Here is a 21,321-nt window from a genome sequence, read left to right as displayed (position 1 = left end):
TAATCAGCCCTTTTCGGTTGTAGAAGACGAGGGATTCTGCCGCTTAATATCCCACTTAAGGGTTTTGCGCAAACAAAACGGGAGCCGTGTTCCGGTGAAGAAATGCCAGGACCAAGTCAGATGAACACAGCCAAGCCAACAGAAAAATCACGAATAGATTCCTTGTCTGCCATGTACAGTGAAATACTGGAGGTCCAGGAGAGCAACAGTCCGATCGCATCCCAAGTGCGCTGATATTTTTCGGAGCCCACCATCTCACGGAGCGCGCAAGCACTAGCGTATTGGAAAAGCAATAAGGCCCCGCTCTTGCCGAAATCGCGAAATCTCACTGCAACTTGCACAAGCGTGGATAGTGAAAGATTGTTTAGCGTCACTACTGACTGAAAAGAGGAACAGACTGTCATCCCAGAAAGCTGAAATTTTACTCTTTGTGAAAAGAAATATGCCTTTAAAACTCAACATTAAGAACCAGTAGTTCGGCAGATGGGCCTTTTTCCCATTAAAACAGGCCCGGTTGTTTAATTTCAAACTTTCCATATTTTATACCTGCTGTTTTATTAAATCTATAATTCATCCAAGACCTAACTGCACAATTTCAGTGACGCTATGCAGACATTTTTTTAAAATTTATTGTATAACAATAATGGTAAAACATTTTGTAAATGTTTGTAAATGTATTGTAAAACATTTAATGGTTGCAATTTTTCGTTTTTATAATAACCCAGGTTCTGAGTTTAATACCTGCAATTTTGACTGTATTTATGTAATATACTGTTTTTTCGTGTTAAAATAATTAGTGGTCTAAATTTGATGATTGCAGTATCTTATTTTTTGGTGTACTCTTTTAAAACAATTCAAGTTCTTTTTAAAACAATTGTAAAAAGAAATATAAATCAAAACTAACGGTTGCAGTTTTTCATTTAAAATAACCCAGAGTCTAATGACTGCAGTTTTGACTGCATTTAATTACATTTTGTTTTTTAATTAATGAATGGTCTAAAAGTAATCATTGTTTGAACTTATTTTCGTATTTATTGCTAATTTTCTGTATTATGCTGTTTCACATGAGTTCGTTAAAAATGGTAATAAACCATTTTAGACCAAGTTTCGTGTCTTGCGTGCTAAAAATTGCATGTTGCCCTGCCGTGGCATATAGCCCCGCCCTCGATCTGTATCGGCTATCGGCCGATAGTGCTGAAATATGATCAGAGATCGGAATCGGCCTCAGAAACTTTGATCGTTCCATCTCTAGTATTAATCGTCCATTTTCGTCAAAAGCCTTTTAAAAACTGTTTGGAAGTTTTAAAGCTGGAGTATGAGATTTGGTAGAACCAGTGAGTGCTCTCCCCCCCCTCGTAAGAAAACAACCAATGGTCGCTCTTGTTTGCCCTCTGGCTTTGTCCAGCCTCTCTTTATTTGAAAGCCTTCTCCCTCTGTCCTTTTTTCCCCTCTCTCGCTTGCATGGTGGACAGAGTGATGTAGTAGACATGTGGCAGGTAAGCCATCCAAACGTTTTGTTCCATCCAAGTGAAATGATTAGGGGGGGGGGGGAATAAGAATTAAAAAAATGTTTCTTTCCATGGGGCATTAGGAGACACTCAACACTAATATGAATTAACAATGAAGCATCACCGTGCTTACAGCATGTGTAGCTTATACAGTATAGAAAACATCCTCAGAGTGTTTGATCTACTGATGGTTTTAAGATAAATCACCTACTCCAGCTTTAAGTTCATACTGCTCTTTTGAGACTTTTTTTTTTTAGCTTTAAAATGCTGTTACTCTTCATTTCTTTTACGTTCTGTCTGCCTTATACTCTCTTCCTTGCTTTCTGTTCTGCCTTCCTCTATCTCTTCCTTTTCCCTCCTTCCCCATGTGTTTCCTGTAGATGTAATGGCGAGTCAGAGCTGGGCTCCAAAGCTCTGGATGATGTGCTGTATCGATCCCAGCTGGAGCTCTACCCAGAAGCCCTGCTGGTAAAATCAGTCTTGGATTCCTATGAAGGAGTTATGCAAATTTTAAGCAGTTCAAGCGAATTATTTCTATGCATTTTTAAATGTGTCCTTTCGTTGCTCTATTTTACTGTACCTTGCAGCATTTTGAAAAGGTTATCAAATGGAAAGTGCTTATCAGTGTTGTTGTATGCATAGTTTTATCACCTCTTATAGCTATTTGTATTATATATTTTGTGTGTGTGGGTGAATGTAGGTAGGAAACGCCATCAAATCCTCCCTCCGTGGAGCGGCTCTGAAGTCAAACAAAGAAGGCACAAGGTCCATCCAAGTGGAGATCACTCCCTCTGCCTCCAGGATCTCCCGCAATGCTGTCACCAGCCTGTCCATACGAGGGCACCGCTGGAAACGGCACGGTGAGGATGAACCGGCACCAGCGCAGCAGCTCATGGCAATCGCTTTTGTTGCTGCAGGAGAAACAGATTGGTTTCAGATTGGTTTCAGATTGGTTTTGCACATTTTGCTCTGATCACGTGTTCAGGGCTTTCCTGGCCGCAGCAGCTCGTATAGAGCCCACCTTATAGATCACAAACCGAGCCAACGAGAGTCCATCCAGCTGGTTTAGGAGGGTGGGCCTGTTCCGTCAGTCCATTTCATGTGGTTTGTCTTGGTATCACATGTCATATTTGCACAGACATCCCATCTGCATTCTCATTTCCATAGAAATGCCACATTTTACCTTGTGGTAATTGTATGATTAGGTCTACTTTCTTTTACATCGAGTTAGGACTTAAAGGACTTAAAGGTTTCCTAAATGATGCCTTCTTTTCACATGAATCTTCTTTTAGTTGCAAAAGTGTGTGTAGCTTAGGCTCAAAATCAGGGAGATTAATAAAGAGCTGGGGTTAATAACATGCTTACAGAATGTAATTTAGACAGGCAGTCGGCTGTCTAGATCTCTGAGCCAGCGCACTCACTGACTAAGACTGATGGCTTAGATCTTGAAATTCAGTCCAGAATAACCGAGACATTTTGTAAAACTCTGTATTTAAGGCTGTATGATCTTAGGAAAATATCCGGCTGCTATTTTCTGACATTACTGTGATTAATATCTTTAAATTAAACTCCTCAAGACCAGCACATCTAGGCTGGCTGTTAATGAGCGCTGGATAACTAAAATTAAATCATTTTATACAGTTAAGATGCAATCGAATAATTTTATCATTTAAAATTGAAGGTGTAGCGAATCTGAAAACTGGACTGCCTTCAAATTAAAACCAATGATCATTCACTTACACTATAGCAGTGGTCATTGTGTCTGTACTGTGGAGTTATTGACTTCATTTTGACTCCCTGTGTTCTGATCGATGACGTCTGTACGTGTGCTGCGTGGTGATAGTACATGGTAAAGGCAGCTGGTATATTCAAGCCTGTCAGCCACTAGATGCAGTCTTCAATTCCCTACCAAAACATGCCAGTAATTACAACTGTGTGGGCTCCCAGCTGCCCTACTTTAATGAGGGCATGTCCCACAGAAAGTGGCAATTATGCACAGCTTGCAGCCTTTTTATTTCTTTACTTTAAGTTTAAACTTTGCAGTTGAAAACGGCGGAAGATTTTGAGCAGTGAATCATGGCGTGAGCGTTTGCGTAATAAGTACATAGCAATTCCGAATGTGAAAAACAGTTTGACTCAAATGCCTACCTTGCATTTGAAAATGTCACTTATCCTCCTTAAGACTACTAATTCTCTTTTAACATGATCCGTGGTAATTTGTCGGTCAGGTTTAGAAGAGCTCCCAATGGCATTTGTGTTCCATGTTTTTCACCTGTTTGCATATGATTTCCAGCATTCGTCTTGTGTAAAAGTCTGGGAAATCCTGGTCAAATGATGTTGAACTTACAGATAAGACGCTCCTGATTGTTTTATTGCACAGTTACTCTTTATTTAGCAAAATGTACCATAGAAAAGTGTCATACAAATGCTATGGCCCTCATATATTAAGTTACAATTTTTTTCCAAGCTGTTTAACCCATCATATAAATAGAAAATAATAAAAGTAAAAGCGATTGTATCTTATTTTCACTCAAAATCAACAAAACATTATTTGACCAGAAGCATTTGAGACTATAATTTTTATTTTTTTTAATTCTATGCATTTTTATTTCTGTAAATGAGGTTTAATTTCATGTTCATTTCAACCATCATATGTCTGTGTGTGTGTGTTTATATCTCATGCGCATGTATATATGTGACTGTCATCCTCCCTCAGAGTCTCAGGAGAACAGTATAGACTCTCCTGATGCGACTCCAGTCGGGCCCATCCCCTCCATTAGTGTTACGGGGGTCAGCGGTGAGCGTGTGGCCAACGGAGAGGCGCAGCGCGGCCGGACGGAGGGCGAGCCTCTTGGGGGTGCCACAGAGGTGGGGGTGGACCCTAGAGGTCAAGAGGTCAGGAGACAGAAGTCTGTGCGGAGGCACATGGAGGATGGGACTCCCTCCATGGGGAGGGTTCAGTTCTAGAGCCCCTCCTCCCCTCCACACACACTGCCACCTGATACCCCCCCTCACCCCTCCTCTCTTCCCTGGGGCCCAGAGGTACTACGTGTTTTTAGGAGAGTGATTTGTGTGCGGGTGTATGACTTTCACACTTTGCACACAGCATGGCATGATGGAGCGTGCCTGTGGATATTACAAGGAAATTAAAAATAAAACAAGGGCTATGCAGTAGGGCTGGGCGGTAAAACATAAAATAACATAGACGTAATTCGATTTATATTCATTATTGAGTCTGTCCACACTTTGCATTTATTTCAGCTTCCATTGTGTTCAGAATAGAAGTGCACGTTGCATTATTTGCTTCTCACAATCCAAGGTATCTCAATTCAGTTTGCTTTTATGTGAAAGGGGACAAATTCTCTCTTTTTTCCACAAGTGGACACAGTTCTGTCACAGTCTTATTGAAACATCTGTGACCGGCGTAAAAATCACACAACCCTATTCAGAACTACCTGTTTCGGCACCTTTTCCTTTTAAGTAGAGTGACCAGACGTCCTCTTTTACCCGGACATGTCCTCTTTTTTAGACTTAAAAAAATGTCCGGGCGGAATTTCACAAACGTCCGGGATTTTGTTTTTCTAGAGCTTACATAGAACTTCGAGAAGTTTCGTTCACAAACTAGTCCCGCCCTCCCCTACTCCGATTGGTTCACTTGAGTGAGAAGGGGGCGTGGCGAAGTAGCCTAAACACTTCTGATTGGACGGTCCGACTGTAGAGCTACCCTTATTGGTCGATAACCTTCTCTGTAAACATTTAATTGGTCAGTGCACGTCAGTAGTCCTTGTTTACGTCAGAGGCAAAGGTCATGTACCTACCCTCAACTCGAGCAGCTATGCCGAAACGTAAATGTAAGTTCTCGGATGAATTAAAAAAGAAATTCCCATGTTTTGTGTAGTAAATAAAGCTGTAAAGGGCCTAAAAGCACACATGGGTTCAGCTAAGCATACAACGGCGGCGAGGGGCGAGCTTAGGTCCAGCGCTGTGATTGGAGACACTCAGACGAGGGGGCGGGACAATTCTAAAGTCTGTGCTTGATATAAAAAGAAGCACAAAGTCAGAACGGCTTGTTCTATCCCATGTTTACTGATTTGGTGGTCTAGTTTCGCAGTGTGTAGTGTGGAAGTCTCCAGATACACACATTAATTATGCACATGCACTGAACAAGTGATATTTTTTCCTTATTAACCCTTTAAAATCCATCAACATCTCAGATGCCTGGTTTTGGCTGTCTAGTGTAAAGGATGTAAATACTGTATGCGGTAAAAAGGACAACATCGCCCTCTGGTGTACCAGCACAGAAATGTTTATTGCCCAGGCCTACTTAGTGGTGTGCTCTGAAGATGTGTTCACTTTAAACTGAAGTAAGACACACAGTTTGTGGTACATTAATTGAGACATAAAATACTACACTTACTGAATATACTGAATTACTTGTGAAAATAGAGGTAGAAGATTTAATTTTGATTTCCTTGTGAGCATCAAGGTGCTTGGCTGTGTCAGAACTCTTTGGATGCTGCTGATGTCCTGATTTTTTTCTCCCCCTAAACTTTGCAATGAATCCTGCATCTGCTTTTTAGCCGTTCTTCCTTCCATTCTCTTTCTGTTGCGTCGCTGCGTTGGATCGCAGTGATTTTTAATCAGCTCGGCCTCCCCAGCCAACTAACAATTTCCTGAAAATGGTTTGGTCTCTTGCCTAACTGCCAACAAATGGAAACGGCCTCACGAAATGTAATCTGCTCCTGTGCGTCTAGCTCCAACACTTAACTGCTGGGTTGCTATGGGAAACGGTCGCCTGTAGACTGGTTTTAATAAGAGGCAGATCAGCAGCTCTAGATGAGGTTACTGCAGCTCGTTTGAAGCAGATGATCTGAATATACGAGCAGACCTGGAGTAATCTGATCAGCAACCATGTCCACATCTCACAATTATCCATATCTCAATGTAGCTGCCTTATCTGGCCTCTGTCTGGAGTGATGTGATTGATTTGGCCTCGTTTGTGATGTGCTTTCCTCCTTCCTTCTCTCTTGCCTTCCTTCTAACCCAAAGTTCTCCGGTAAGGTGCTAGATTGTTCTTGAGTGTTTAGAGGTTTAAATAAGTGTTTTGTGTCCCAGGGCTTGTTTATTAATTAGTTTATAACTAATATTATAAATAATAGGTCAGTTATTTATCTCTTTAGGATTCTATATGGTAATGTAGGTATGTTTCCATGGTAATTAAAATCGATTCAAACATCGTTTTGGAAGAAGATGGCCTAAAAGTACTTTAATTAAACCTACAGATGCTATTGATACCTTATCTTTGATGCATAGAGTATGTATCTGCAAACCATTTGCTGACATCAACAAATTGATGTCTAAGGATTCAGTTTACTGTTAGGGATCTGAAAAGAAGGCATGTGATCTACAGTGTCTTACTCTCTTCTCCTCTCCCTAACAGACGCCGTGGATCTGGGTTCCCCGGATGAGCTAATGGAGATTTCTGAGGTGGATGAAGGCATTTGCACTCAGCCTGGGGCTCAAGGGGGCAGCCCTCCCACCATCGTGGTCAGCAGCGCCAACACGGCCGTTAGCACTAAGCCGATGGGGAAGGGCCTGCGTCGCCTGGGTGGCAGCCGCTCCAGCAAGGAGAAGGACAAGGAGAAAGAGCGAGAGAAGGAGGGCGGAGCGGAGCAGCCCTCACGGAAACAGTCAGGCAGTCGTGCTATGAGCGAGAACCTGGAGCTTCTGTCCCTCAAGAGGCTCACGCTAACGTCCAGTCAGTCAGTTCCTAAAGGAGGCACTCTGAGCCTGTCACGAACGGCCAGCGCCGTCTTCTCCCGCTCCTTCGAGCAGGTCAGCAACGCCCTGGCTGCAGCTACCGGAGCCCAGCAGCAAGCTCCGGCCCCCAACCGGGCATCAAGCCCCGCCCCTAACCACCACATCTCTAGGGAGAACCGTTACTCTGCTTGCAGCCTGCAGGAGGAGCACCTAAGCCCCAGCCAGCACCATCAGCAGCAGCGATCACCCAGCATCAGCCTGCACCTTGCCCCAGACATCTGACCCTGTCTGCCTTCCACTTACCACACCCTACGGTTCTGAAATAAAGGAAGTGGACCACTAAAGTAAAGAGCCATTCTATAGATGGCTTCATGCACATATTAGGAAATGGGAGGCTGAGCTGCACTTGTCCAAATTTTTAATTGTTTACTTCACTGAATGTCGCTGGATGTTCAGAATAACAAAATATGAATAACGCTATAGACACATTATGTAATTCCTCATAATCCTTCACAGATCCGAGGATTCAGTGACATAACTGTATGTATGACACAATGTATGGGGTTGGAAGAACTGTAGGTCGCACAGAGAGTGATGCTGGCCTTTTTTTGGAAGTCCCATGTATTTTTTGGCATTAAAGAAATCACCGTAACACCGTCTAAAGAATGATGCCTGACGTCAGTGGTGTTTAGGTGGATACGTAGACTGGTGGTTGTTGGACCGATGGTGATAATTCCTAGAAGCCACCCTCTAGGAAGCCACCATGCCATAATAAGACCAATAACCCAAGAGGAAAGACTTGGAATATTTGATTTTCTATTCTAAAGCCAGTTTTTAAGGCTGCGGAAGAGAAAGAAGGCCCTCGCACTCCTGCCCCTGGTGGTGGCACTGAACCAAAACTCTTGCACCTTAAAATAAAAAATAAAATTCTTGTTTTTATTTTTGTGGATTTTGATTTCGTCGATGCCGTGTTGATCACTAAAATGTCGTTTGGAAAATGTATTTTTGAAATAAGTGTTTTAAAAAAATAAAAAAAAAAGAAAAGAAACAAAAACAGAATTCCCCACTGCTCCATTTGTACTTGAGGTTGTCTGTGAACTTTTTAACGCTATTGACTCTGTACTGAGGATTGTACATTAATTTCTTAAAGGTATTTTTGATGCTGTATTGATTCATGTTGAAGTGTGTGTGTCTGTGTGTGAGAGTGTGTGAGTCTGCGCTTAAGTAGCTTTTTAAGTCTGTTGTTGATCTTCTGTGCAAAAGATGATCTAAGAATTTCTATTTTAAAGAAAGAGCACATCTTTGTTCCTCTCTTTATGTACTGAGCTTTGATGAAAGCCATCAGTATTAGACTAACACTCCTGACGTATTGGCAATACATATGTTTTGCATCTCCAGGCAATTTCCAAATTAATATCTGGTAGAATCAGAGACCAACATTGTTGTATTTCTGAAGCAATAGTGTTGTTCTCACTGCTGAACCAGGGCCTGTCTCACGGAGTTTCATCGGTGTAAAACCTGTGTAATATCCACTTACTTCGACTTTGCTTCCTTTTCTGCAAATGAAATTTGTCACTGATTGATGCCACACATTTCCTGAGAGTATAAGTGAGCTGATTGGACTGTCTCTGGTTGGTGGTGATGTGGCCTAGTACAAATAGAGATTGGCTTTTGTGAAAATCAGGAATGCATCAAATTATGCTCTGCTCACATAAGACAGGCCCTCGCATTTCTGCTCAGTAAACAACTTGTAGTAAAGTCCCCCCACTATTGTTTCATACGCTGAATAAAGGTATTACACCACAGCAGTCGAACGCAGTGTTAATCTGATTCAAAACCAATGAGATGGAAATGCAGGTGGTACATAAACTAACCTAATTCTGTATGGTGTTGTCTCTGGTGTTAGGAGGAGGATCCAATTTGATCCACTTTTTTCATGAGTTGTCACTATTTTTTTTTTTTTTTTTTTAAATCTGATGAAACACTGTGGAATTGTAACAAACCGTTGTCTATTTCAATATTTTTTTTCACTCCTGTTTTAGAATAAATATCTCAAAATGTTGGTGCTTTATTCCGTATTTTAAATTCATAAATTTGAAAAGTAATCACTGTGTGTGTTTGTGTCTGTGTTATTTCCCAAATTACTGAGCTGTTTTTATATTGTACTTAACTCTATTCACGTTTTGTCACAGTGACGTTGCTAGAACTTCTAGGAAAACAAAAATGACTAGGAGTTAACTTCTGTGAATATGTGCGAGGGACAACAGAACACTCACCCCTGTTTTTGTCTTTAAGGACTAGAGTGAGATTTCAGCTTTTCACAGTTGGCTTGTGTCCTTGTGGTGTTGTGTATTAGCTAGAAGACTAAGCATTGGCAGTTTGAAGCTCTAGCTTGTGCTCAAATGGTCTACCTTCCTACCTCACCTGTCCACGTGTGCATTGCTCTACAGTCTGCACGTGTAGGCCTGGTCCTTTGTGCAGCTAGAGAGCTTTGTGTGGCTCTATACACACACACACACACATTGCTGAAAACTATCAACATGCAAGAATGGTGAAAAAGTTACACCCATACCAACAATGGCTCTCCTTGCTAAAGAAAGAAAGAAAAGATGATGTCAAAGTGACATGTTGCGCTTCTCTCTCTCTCTCTCTCTCTCTCTCTCTCATACTCCTCCAGCTGTAGTCTGGCAGTAAACATTTACAAATTGGATTCCAAAAAAAGTAGAAACAAATTGTGAATAAAAACTGGATGCAATGATGTGGAGGTGGCAAATGTCAATATTTTATTTGTAATAGAATATAGATGACAGATCAAAAGTTTAATCTGAGTAAATGTAACATTTTAAAGGAAAAATATGTTAATTCAAAATTTCAGTGTCAACAAATCCCAAAAAATTTGGGACAAGTAGCAATAAGTGGCTGGAAAAAGAAAATTGAGCATATAACGAACAGCTGGAAGACCAATTAACACTAATTAGGTCAATTGACAACATGACTGGGTATAAAAAGAGCTTCTCAGAGTGTCAGTGTCTCTCTGAAGCCAAGATGGTAAGAGGATCACCAAGTCCACCATTGTTGCTCAGAAAGATAGTGCAGCAATACCAGAATGGTGTTACCCAGTGTAAAATAGCAAAGACTTTTAAGTTATCATCATCAACCGTGCATAACATCATCAAAAGATTCAGAGAGTCTGGAACAATGGCTGTGCGTAAGGGTCAAGGCCATAAAACTCTACTGGATGCTCGTGATCTCCGGGCCCTTAAACGTCACTGCACCTCAAACAGGAATGCCACTGTCAGGGAAATAACAGAATGGGCTCAGGAATACTTCCAGAAAGCATTGTCAGTGAACACAATCCACCGTGCCGTCTGCCGTTGCCAGCTGAAACTCTACAGTGAGGAAAGAGGAAGCCATTTCTAAGCAAGCTCCACAAGCTCAGACGTTTGCACTGGGCCAGGGGTCTTTTAAAATGGAGTGTGGCAAAATGGAAGACTGTTCTGTGGTCAGATGAGTCACGATTTGAAGTTCTTTATTGAACACTGGGACGCCATGTCATCCGGACCAGAGAGGACAAGGATAACCCAAGTTGTTATCAACGCTCCGTTCAGAAGCCTGCATCACTGATGGTATGGGGTTGCATGAGTGCTTGTGGCATGGGCAGCTTGCATGTCTGGAAAGGTACCATTAATGCAGAGAACTATGTTCAGGTTCTAGAACAACATATGCTCCCATCTTGACGTCATCTCTTTCAGGGAAGACCCTGCATTTTTCAACAAGATAATGCCAGACCACATTCTGCAGCAATCACAACATCATGGCTACGTAGGAGAAGGATCCGGGGACTGAAATGGCCAGCCTGCAGTCCAGATCTTTCACCTACAGAGAACATTTGGCGCATCATAAAGAGGATGGTGCGACAAAGAAGGCCCAGGACGATTGAACAGTTAGAGGCCTGTATTAGACATGAATGGGAGAGCGTTCCTATTTCTAAACTTGAGAAACTGGTCTCTGTCCCCAGACGTCTGAGTGTTGTAAGAAGAAGGGGGGGATGCCACACAGTGGTAAAAAAAATGGCCCTGTCCCAACTTTTTTGGGATTTGTTGACGCCATGAAATTTTGAAACGACATATTTTTCCCTTAAAATGATACATTCTCTCAGTTTAAACTTTTGATCTGTGATTTCTGTTCTATTCTGAATAAAATATTAGATGTTGGCTCCTCCACATCATTGCATTCAGTTTTTATTCACAATTTGTTTAGTGTCCCAACTTTTTTTGGAATCCGGTTTGTAGGTGAGTGGCTCTGGAAGGACTGAAAGAAGATGGCTGCTTTTAATAACAAATGTCCAACTCAACCTTTAATGATCAAATAAAATTACTTTATAAAACTGTGACAATAATAAAAACACTGGTGTTGACTGGGGAACCACTTAGTTAGGGGTATATGCTTTTTATATATGTATAGAAGCTATTTACTGCCAGAAAAAGGGGTAATGTAGCCATTTTTCTTCATTAAAATATAGAGAGTTTACAGACCTAAATGTACCGGGGTTATTTAATAAAGTTAGTTCAGCTGTGTTCCCTAAAGGTGCATTACATTCTCTTCTCCAGAAGGAGAGGGGGATATATTTAAGATTCCCTAACAGAACTGTTTTCAACAGAAAATAATGAAATCAGTGCTTAAACTTAAAAATATTCAATTTATATAAAATGTTACATTTTATTCCTAAAAATACTAAAGATGTACTCGAAATGTCTTGTGTTTTTTATTTATTTAGTTATTTTTTGTGTGTAGTGCACTCTATAATACACTTGATGGTGCACTACAAGGTGAGAAGTGGCTATTTGAGGTTTAGCCCTATAGCTGAATCTCCTCGGCAGATGGCGTTACAGTTCACAGCTTTTCTTCTTCGTGTTTTACAGCAGCGGCGTGTTTCTCTTGCCTTTCCCTGTCACTGTCCTTCAGAGAACCGCATCCCAGAGCAGCGCAGAGATGGTCAAACTCAGTAAAGAGACCAAGCAGCGCTTGCAGCAGGTTTTCCAGTGCGGACAGTTCGTCATCCGCTGGGGCTTTATTCCCACCGTCCTTTACCTTGGTCAGTAAACGTAACTTTACCACACAGCTCACCCCTGCTAGTTAGCATGCTATGCTAGTAATATCGTGAACGGGTGCTCATGAAAACGTTTAAAATACCTAGTAGTTCCGGTTCAGTCGGCTAATTAATTAAGTAATGTATGTCTTTCTGTGTTTTGTATGTTAATTTCCTCTCATTTTAAGTAGGTTATAGATCTTAAAATAGACTTTTCCACAGATTATTTTTCGAACGTGTCGTTCCACCTTAAATTGCCCTGAGACTGCATGGATGTTGAATGAGTTAAACGTTGCTGCGGCACCCTTTAAGGTGGAACGGAGAATTCGAAGAAGCCGATTCGTGGAGATTATATGTAAAGTGCAGTTTCGTTGTTTGCTTAATATTAACCGCGGTTAAACGTTATTAGAGGGTTTATTCAAGCTTGATAAAGTTAATAAAAGACACACGCGGGTTGTTAGCGCTGTACTAGTGTTTTTGTAAGCCACATACCCAAAAGTTTGTAGACACTTATTTAAATCAGGTGTTAAATGATGCCAATTAAAGATCAGAACGCCCTTGTACAACGTTATCCCTGTAAAAAAAATATACATGAAATGGGATGCTGTGGAGCAGGTCACCGTAGTCAATATCAGCCCTCTGCCAGAGTCCAGCATTAAGCTGTGGGACTGCATTCTCTGCAATGAAACTGCTTGAGGGGCAGGTTGCCATCATTCATTCATTCATTATCTGTAACCGTTTATCCAGTTCAGGGTCGCGGTGGGTCCAGAGCCTACCTGGAATCATTGGGCGCAAGGCAGGAATACACCCTGGAGGGGGCGCCAGTCCTTCACAGGGCAACACAGAGACACACACATTCACTCACACACTCACACCTACGGACACTTTTGAGTCGCCAATCCACCTACCAACGTGTGTTTTTGGACCGTGGGAGGAAACCGGAGCACCCGGAGGAAACCCACGTGGACACGGTGAGAACACACCAACTCCTCACAGACAGTCACCTGGAGCGGGAATCGAACCCTGACTGCGACACTACCTGCTGCGCCACCGTGCCGCCATCAAATCTTCATAAAAAAGACCCAGGCTAAAACATTGTCACACTCTTTATAGGTTAGGTTTGCTAAATCTTTTTAGGTAATTGGCTCATTGTGTTCCAGTTCAATATGATGTCTGTGTAATTATTTCATTTATTATCTGTAACTGCTTTTGTCCTACTCAGGGTTGCGGATGATCTACGGCTTACCCAATCATTGGGCGCAAGGCAGAAACACACCTAGGACTGTGTGCCGGTCCATCAAAAGGCATCACACACCCAGTATCCATGGGATAGGTTTTTCCACCAACACACTAAGCTGTGATATGATGCACTGTGTTGTTATATCTTCAGAAGTTGTGCATGTACCAGTTATCAGTTCTGCTACTGAACTGTTGTTTCTTTGCTTGAGTACTTTTATGGACATCACACTTCTTAGCAGGTAGTGTCGCAGTCACACAGCTCCAGGGACCAGGTTCGATTCCCGCTCCGGGTGCCTGTCTGTGAGGAGTTTGGTGTGTTCTCCCTGTGTCTGCGTAGGCTTCCTCCAGGTGATTGTCTGTGAGGAGTGTGGTGTGTTCTCCCCGTGTCCGTGTGGGTTTCCTCCGGGTGCTCCGGTTTCCTCACACGGTCCAAAAACACACGTTGGTGGGTGGATTGGCGACTCAAAAGTGTCCATATGTGTGAGTGTGTGTTGCCCTGTGAAGGACTGGTGCCCTCTCTAGGATGTATTCCTGCCTTGTGCCCAATAATTCCAGGTAGGCTCTGGACCTACCGTGACCCTGAACTGGATAAGCGCTTACAGACAATGGACACTTCTTAGCTCTCTAATAGTATGAGCAAGAATCACTCAGAGGAATTAAGACTCAAAAGGAGAATTTCTGTCATCGAAACTGGATCCATTAAGTCATGGTCTTTATAATTTCACTTAGTTTTTAAGAGATTAGACAGAAGCAATGAGACGCTGTAGACGAAACCTCAGATCAAAGCTAGTGTCCTATCGTTAATCAGTGGGATATATATCTGATGGTGCTTGACATAGACAGGATGTTAGAGATGAGAATGTGTAAAAAATTAATGAGAAATCAAGATAAGTTTTGACTGTTAAGAATATTACGCATTAAGATTGCTTAATATTTGTTCAGAAATTGTGTTTTTTAAGAGAGGACACTGCTTCACTGCAACACTGCCTAAGAATGGGGGAATTTACACTCCTCTGGTTTACATTTAACCTACAGCATGTTGACTTTAGGCTCATTGCAGCCTCTCCAGAGCATCCCAGATTATAATTATAAAGGCATTCCTTCAAACATTTGGATGATTAAGTATCTGCAGGTGACAATTTGGACGAATAAACTAAATCTACCAGTATAATGTTTGAGTTTATAATATTTTCTGTTTGATTACAAATGTAGTGACATTTGCAAAATATAGACATTTGGGCCTTGTATCTCAAAACTGTCTGATATTCTGCTCTTCCAGAGTGCAATAAATTCATCATCAAATATGACTCCTATACATTGTTCATATCTGATGATCTGTCATATACCAATAGTTTTTAAAGCCAATATCAGCCTATAACTGCATGATTTCGTTGTTCACCTCATCTGACTGTCCATTTCGCTAAAATCTCTAGGCCATTCAGGTTCCTGCAGCAATAATGACACGAAGTGACTCAGAAGAAGGGCTGGACGATACAGACACAATTTTTCATTCATTCATTCATTATCTGTAACCGTTTATCCAATTCAGGGTCGCGGTGGGTCCAGAGCCTACCTGGAATCATTGGGCGCAAGGCGGGAATACACCCTGGAGGGGGCGCCAGCCCTTCACAGGGCAACACAGACACACACATTCACTCACACCTACGGACTTTTTGAGTCGCCAATCCACCTACCACGTGTGTTTTTGGACTGTGTGAGGAAACCGGAGCACCCGGAGGAAACCCACGCAGACACGGGGAGAACACACCAACTCCTCACAGACAGTCACCTGGAGCGGGAATTGATCCCACAACCTCCAGGCCCCTGGAGCTGTGTGACTGCGACACTACCTGCTGCGCCACCGTGCCGCCCCAGACAAAATTTATATCACAATAAATTTCTTAAAACAAAATATTAAATTGAGTGCGATGAACTGATGACAGCGCCATGTGATGAGCGTCTGTCCAGGTCAGACGTAAATAATGTATACTGAAGTATTGAATGTGTTTTAAAAATCGTATCACTGAAATTGAAACATTTTATATTGCAATATGTGTTAATATTGAGTTATTGTCCAGCCCTACGCAGAAGTGGTCATGAACTCCAAACATAGAAACATAGCCTTTGGGGCATGTCCAATGTTATGAGTGTAACTCTTGTTGTGATAGAAGGGAAAGTCCAGTCAGCACCAGAACCGGAGCGTGTTAAACACTGGAGGCAGTGACGTCAACCGACTCATGTCCAATGTGTCGTCACGTCTCGTCCAGTTTCACTTCCTTTCACTTCTGACTACGGTTTAGTGTGCATTGTCTGACGTGTCCATGCTACATAGATTTAGTTTAACAGCAGTAAACATAAGCCATTTTCACACATGAAGTAGATTTGTGGAGTTGTCCTTTCACACGTGTAGGTGCCTGTGTAGGAGATGCAGCATGGTTCTCTAGAACATTAGTGGCTCTGTTGACACGTGCTCACTCAGAAGTTACAGCTCCTTTGGGAAAAGACTGGAAAGTTTCTGGCTCGATGTGCATGTGTTTAAGGGGCTTTAAACAGAAGCTGTGGATTTTATTCTATGCTTTTCTTTACTTAAGAGTCCAGGGCTCTCTTGTCTGCAGTAACTAATTTATATAATTTTATTTTATTTTTTTTCTAATACTCATTTAAGTAAACTGCCATATTTACGATATTAATGATTATTTGTGATCACATGTTTTTTCAAAAGAATCATGCATTTCCTACCTGTTAAACAAGCAAACAATACTAATGCTAGCATGTAGCTAAAATAAAATATAAAAATATTAGTGTATTGGCATCAAATAGATTCCAGAATTAGATTCTTAATTGCTAAGCACCACTTACTGGACCTCCATGAATATTTCACATTATTTTAGTTACTGACATATATAAGTATTAATTAAAATGAAAATAGCAGCTTAATTTGCTTTAAAACTGACAATTGTATTAAAATTGATGGAAAAACACAAGCTACTGAAATTCTTGAACGCAACCGTGACGTCACTGGTGGGCAACAGCTGAACAACGCTGCGGTAAAACACCGTGAAACACCATGACTGACTGTTATGACAGTATCTAGCTAAATAACCAACATTATTCATGACAATAGCCTAGCAATAAGCTAAACTCAGATTTAGAGGTACCGTTATTCTTGTAAATGTGATCGACGTCGAACTACCATAAACCTCCGTAATGCAGCTACGCCGAGTATAATCTGAGCCACCGAGTTTAGCGAGTCAAGCTAACGTTAACTAACACCAACTAAAACATGCGAAGTAAGTGTACTTACCCTGTTTACCTCCATGTTACAGAGGCTCTTAAACACCTTTCGTTGGTTTCCTTACAAGCCTTTCTGACTATCAATAAACACAAGTTAGGAACTCATATTCCACTGTATTTATTGGTTTGACACTTTCATATAGCTGGTGCTTAGCCTTTAAACATTATTTAATATGTCATTATTAACAATGCCAGATTAGTACACACAAAATCATACTGAAAATTTTCACAGTTCATAAATTCCTGCACCGGTGCATCCCTTGATTGGACTGATTTTTTTTTAGTTTTTTCATTTGTTCAGGTTTTTACAGTGTTACTGGGTGAAGAAAACCTGATTTGTTCTGAACCCTTTGTTCTTGCATCCGATTACTAATGTATTTTTCTAAATAATTAATAAATAATATGAACAGTCTCTGCTCCCGTGATGAATCTTTGCGGATGTTCATAAAAATATTGACGCAGTAAGCACGTTATTCTGTGAGCAACGTCCAAGTCACTTCCTGCTACACTGGCCTTGCTATTTTTACATTGGCCTTGCTTCATTTAGCTGCTTTATCTTTTGAGTATGAACGATTATGCTCATTTATTTTCTTTTCCCCCTTCCTCCTTTTCTTCCCACTGACTAATTACTTACTTTCAGTCTCACTCATATCACCCAGAGAGGCTGTTACTTTTACTGTACTCTAAACCTGTAGCACGCTCATGGTTTTACTTTTCCATGTTCATATTTTCAGTTTATTTTTATTGTTTAGATACTAATATCTGGAAATGTCGTTGTGTGGCAATCACTGTTTAAAAAAACATATGCTTATGGGAAGTACGTAGGAATCACAGTCAATACAGTAATACTGTAAATACACGTGAGATATACTGGGCCTGAAATGAGAATCACGGTCATTTCTCATCTTCCTGCTTTATGAATCATGATTTATGAATATAGTACTCTATGCAATTATTAGCCGCCACTTTTCATTTAACTAAACACACACACGATTGTTTTTTGGGAGATATTTCAGAGGGAATTTTAACTCCCCGAATATTTGAGACTGGGAAATATGAAACAAAGGCTTATGGTCTCTGATTTTTGCACTTGATGAATATATACATGTATTCTCATATCGTCCGATAATGTGGGAAAATGTATTAACTGAGGTTAGTGTTGTTATTATGGAGATTACAATTGGAAAGAGTGGTATTTTCAGAATGCAAAAGCTGCCGTTGTAATTCTCATCTACATTATGAAGAACTGCATTGTCATGGACACAGTAAGCCTTTCCCCAGTCGTTCGGGCCTAAACCCAGGTTTCCAAACCTACACGTGAGAAGACGAAACTGTATAGTGTGAAAAGGCATTTATAAGAAATGAACTACTGATGGAAAGTCCTTTTTTAGAACAACGGGCAGTTTTGAGCTTTGATAACTTTATTATTTGGAAGTTAGAGTTTCACTGAGCTTTCAGGAATCATTTAGTCTTTAAGTCTTAGAGTTCCGAAACCCTTCAAGCAGTGCTGGGGTTTGCTAGGTATCAAGGTCATGCTCATTTATAGCAGTGTTGAGATGTTTTAATATAACTTTTATTTAACTGTACCCACCAAGCTCAATGAAGACGGTTGACTTCTAGTCACTTCCTTTAACTTTCCTGCAATAAAGGGTTTTTTGTGCAATGCAGCTTAGTCAGTGTTATGTTTTACGAGTTCTCTAGAAGTCTTTGGAAAGAGAGAATCCATTGCTCAGTAAATGGGGAATTGGGTGCTTGAGAAATCCTCTGCCGATGTGTGATGCAATGCCTAAGCCATTCAACCATTCAGAAATCACTGCAAGTAAAAGGGCTTTTGGCTCAAAAGAGGATTCGAGTAATATTGCTGCAATAGTACAAACACGACATGCCTCCAGTCACACGATTCCCCTCGATTCATGCGCATGTTTGTGATATCTCTGCAGGTTTCAAACGGGGAGCAGATCCTGGAATGCCAGAACCCACAGTTCTAAGGTAACGTCATGTAGCGTCAGAGAGGATTCAGGAGAATGCCTCCCTCCTCCCTTCACTCACAGCAGATAAGCAGATTACAGCCATTTTGCAATCACAGATGAAGTTACTCCAGTTTGAAGAGTCTCAGTTTGTGCGCCTCTTTCTGTCTTATGCTCAGAAGGTTGCAGGCACCTGCTCATCCAAGATTGTCTGGAATTTAGGTTACTTGGTGTTTGGGCAATATATGATGGATCATTTAATGTTGGATGATTACTTTTGTATCACACACAGCACTTCAAATCATCCTAGAAAAATTGGATTTAATTTAGAATTGAACTAATTGTCCAGTAGCTAAGTTTGCAGGAGCTGTTCTAGTTCAGACTCTACTCTGCACACTTAAAACAGGTGGCATTGCCACCATTCCCGAAATCATCTCTTAAACAGTGTCTGAAAACAATGACCAGCCCTGTTTTGGAATGAACTCAACTCAGGACCTAACACAGTTCATGTCACGATGTCTTGCGACTGTCACCAAAGCCCAGGGTGGTTATTCCCACTATTACGTATGTTGTCATAATATTCTAATATTACTGTGTATACGTTACATTAAATTCCTGGTGCACAAAGAAAATGACAATCTCCATAAAAATGGCTCAGAAAAATGCATTCCTGTGATTCTATCTCTTCAAAAAAAAGTTAAGCCATTGTTTCCTGGTTGATTAATAGTTGGGTAAAAAACATACACTCTACGTTGGAACCTCTACTAACGAACGCCTCTACTAACGAACTTTCCAAGATACGAACCGGGCATTTGAATGTTTTTTGCTTCCACCAATGAACCACGACTCTAGAAACGAACCCGAGCCTCCGTCGAGCCGGCGGCTGGAAATGGCCACTGACCCCAATAGGCAAATCTCCCAGCGCCCAGACTTGAGTGAGCTTTTAAGATTAGCACATTGTAGCTTTAGCAATTTAGCATTAGTGTAAATAGCAGACATCGAAATTCGTGCTAAGTTAAGCCGTATCTACGCTTCGTCTCCCCACATTCACTGCCTACTCTCCGTTATTCCACCCACCCCCCACCTCCCGTCATACAGCCAGGGCCTGTGTTACTCCTCCAGCCAGTCGTCACGTCTTCAAGGTAGCGATGTGTAACCACTTAAAACTTTATTTTTTCTATTACTGTTACCACTGTATTTCTTTTTTATTTTTAGTAATGATACTTGTATTTTTTTACTAATTTGAGAGTGTTGTAAACATATATCAGTGCAAAAAGGGTGACTTTCCGGGTGGGGGCTGGAACGCATTAATTGCTTTTCCATTATTTTAAATGGGGAAAATTGAGTCGAGAAACGAACTTTTCCTCTTACGAACCGGGTCATGGAACGGATCAAGTTCGTAGGTAGAGGTTCCACTGTACACAGGTTCTAAAGTAAAGTAGAATAATCATTTAGGTTTTAATTGTTCCACATGGTGTTTCTTGTTAAGTTTGCAAGGTGATTTTAAAAGCTGTTCATCATCTTTAAGTTCTTTTGCATTATGCACAACAAGTGGGTTTGAGCCCTGCCTTTGGTCACTGTGAGGAGTTTTGTGTGTTCTCCTTATGACTGTGTGGGTTTCCTCTGGATGCTCCGGTTTCATAAACACATGGTTGGTAGGTAGGTTGGAGAGAGAGAGAGAGAACCTGAGTTGCAGGAAATAATGCAGTATCTAGTAAAAGGAATGGAAACTGTTGATATTCTCGAACTGATAAGAGATCATTGAACTGTGACAGGATTCATGAGCAAATACTGACAGTCTCCAATGAACGATACAAACTACATGCATTTACAAGATCAATAGATAAAAGATCTGTTAAAGAGAGAGAAAATGACATTTTCTATAGGTATTTTTTTTAATTATTTGTTTTAAATTGTGTAGTTTTTGTAACAGAATTGCATGTGCATTTTAATTTGAAATGTGAAATACATCCAAAACTTATGGAAACATTTTTTTTATTTATTTATTTTTTTCTCACTAGTTTGCTTTGGGGATGAAGACCAACAACGACCAACGCACAAACAGACCACCTTAACATCCCTGACCAGAGATTTCGTTTCTGAACTGTTGAAGGAGACGGTTGATGCTCGTGCATCATTTCTAAGAAGGAAAAAACGATGCGTCCGTACATCAATGAACCTGTCTTATGTTTCAAACACCCCTGCTTCTCTACCTGATCTGTTTGTACATATGGTCAAGAGCCATGTCGGAACCCTGGACTTTTATACAATATGTGATCACAGTGACCTTGGGTTGCATCAGTTCTCAAGCTCTGTTTCAGTGTTTGCACTGAATTAAAACATGTAAATTAAAACATAAACCAACAAAACACAAGGTACATTTGTTGTATAAAATGATTTAACACATTTATTCCCGTAGATGTTCAGATTTATGAGCGCTGCTCATACACCACAATTTAATATT

The 21,321-nt window shown here is 41.0% G+C and overlaps 2 protein-coding genes across 5 annotated transcripts in view; both read left to right on the top strand.

The window, feature by feature from the left end:
* The window catches only part of hycc1 (hyccin PI4KA lipid kinase complex subunit 1), a 38,543-nt gene extending 29,204 nt beyond the window's left edge, over window positions 1–9,339 (top strand). For 3 of the 4 annotated variants that reach the window (XM_066674502.1, XM_066674500.1, XM_066674501.1), the window contains 3 exons: window positions 1,889–1,976; window positions 2,209–2,368; window positions 6,949–9,339. In XM_066674502.1, coding sequence (XP_066530599.1) covers window positions 1,889–1,976; window positions 2,209–2,368; window positions 6,949–7,550 — 850 coding nt within the window. In that variant the 3' untranslated portion in view covers window positions 7,551–9,339. Of the gene's footprint in view, window positions 1–1,888; window positions 1,977–2,208; window positions 2,369–4,224; window positions 4,551–6,948 lie in introns of all 4 variants that reach the window. The other variant, XR_010803655.1, reaches the window with a different exon arrangement.
* A 2,819-nt stretch (window positions 9,340–12,158) lies between these two features.
* Window positions 12,159–21,235, top strand: tomm7 (translocase of outer mitochondrial membrane 7 homolog (yeast)). Its single transcript, XM_066674554.1, has 3 exons — window positions 12,159–12,363; window positions 18,831–18,879; window positions 20,879–21,235. Exons 1-3 carry the CDS (start codon window positions 12,261–12,263, stop codon window positions 20,892–20,894), a joined length of 168 nt encoding a protein of 55 aa, XP_066530651.1. The 5' UTR covers window positions 12,159–12,260; the 3' UTR covers window positions 20,895–21,235.
* Window positions 21,236–21,321: the final 86 nt, after the last annotated feature.

The sequence above is a fragment of the Hoplias malabaricus genome, chromosome 6, assembly GCF_029633855.1.
Source record: "Hoplias malabaricus isolate fHopMal1 chromosome 6, fHopMal1.hap1, whole genome shotgun sequence".
In the NCBI taxonomy this organism is placed as follows: Eukaryota; Metazoa; Chordata; class Actinopteri; order Characiformes; family Erythrinidae; genus Hoplias; species Hoplias malabaricus.
This window is presented reverse-complemented; position numbering and strand designations above follow the sequence as displayed.

Coding starts and splice junctions, on each gene's coding strand:
- tomm7 (XM_066674554.1), top strand. CDS start 12,261: ATGGTCAAACTCAGTAAAGAGACCAAGCAGCGCTTGCAGCAGGTTTTC. Junction 12,364..18,830: donor TCCCACCGTCCTTTACCTTG/GTCAGTAAACGT, acceptor ATATCTCTGCAG/GTTTCAAACGGGGAGCAGAT.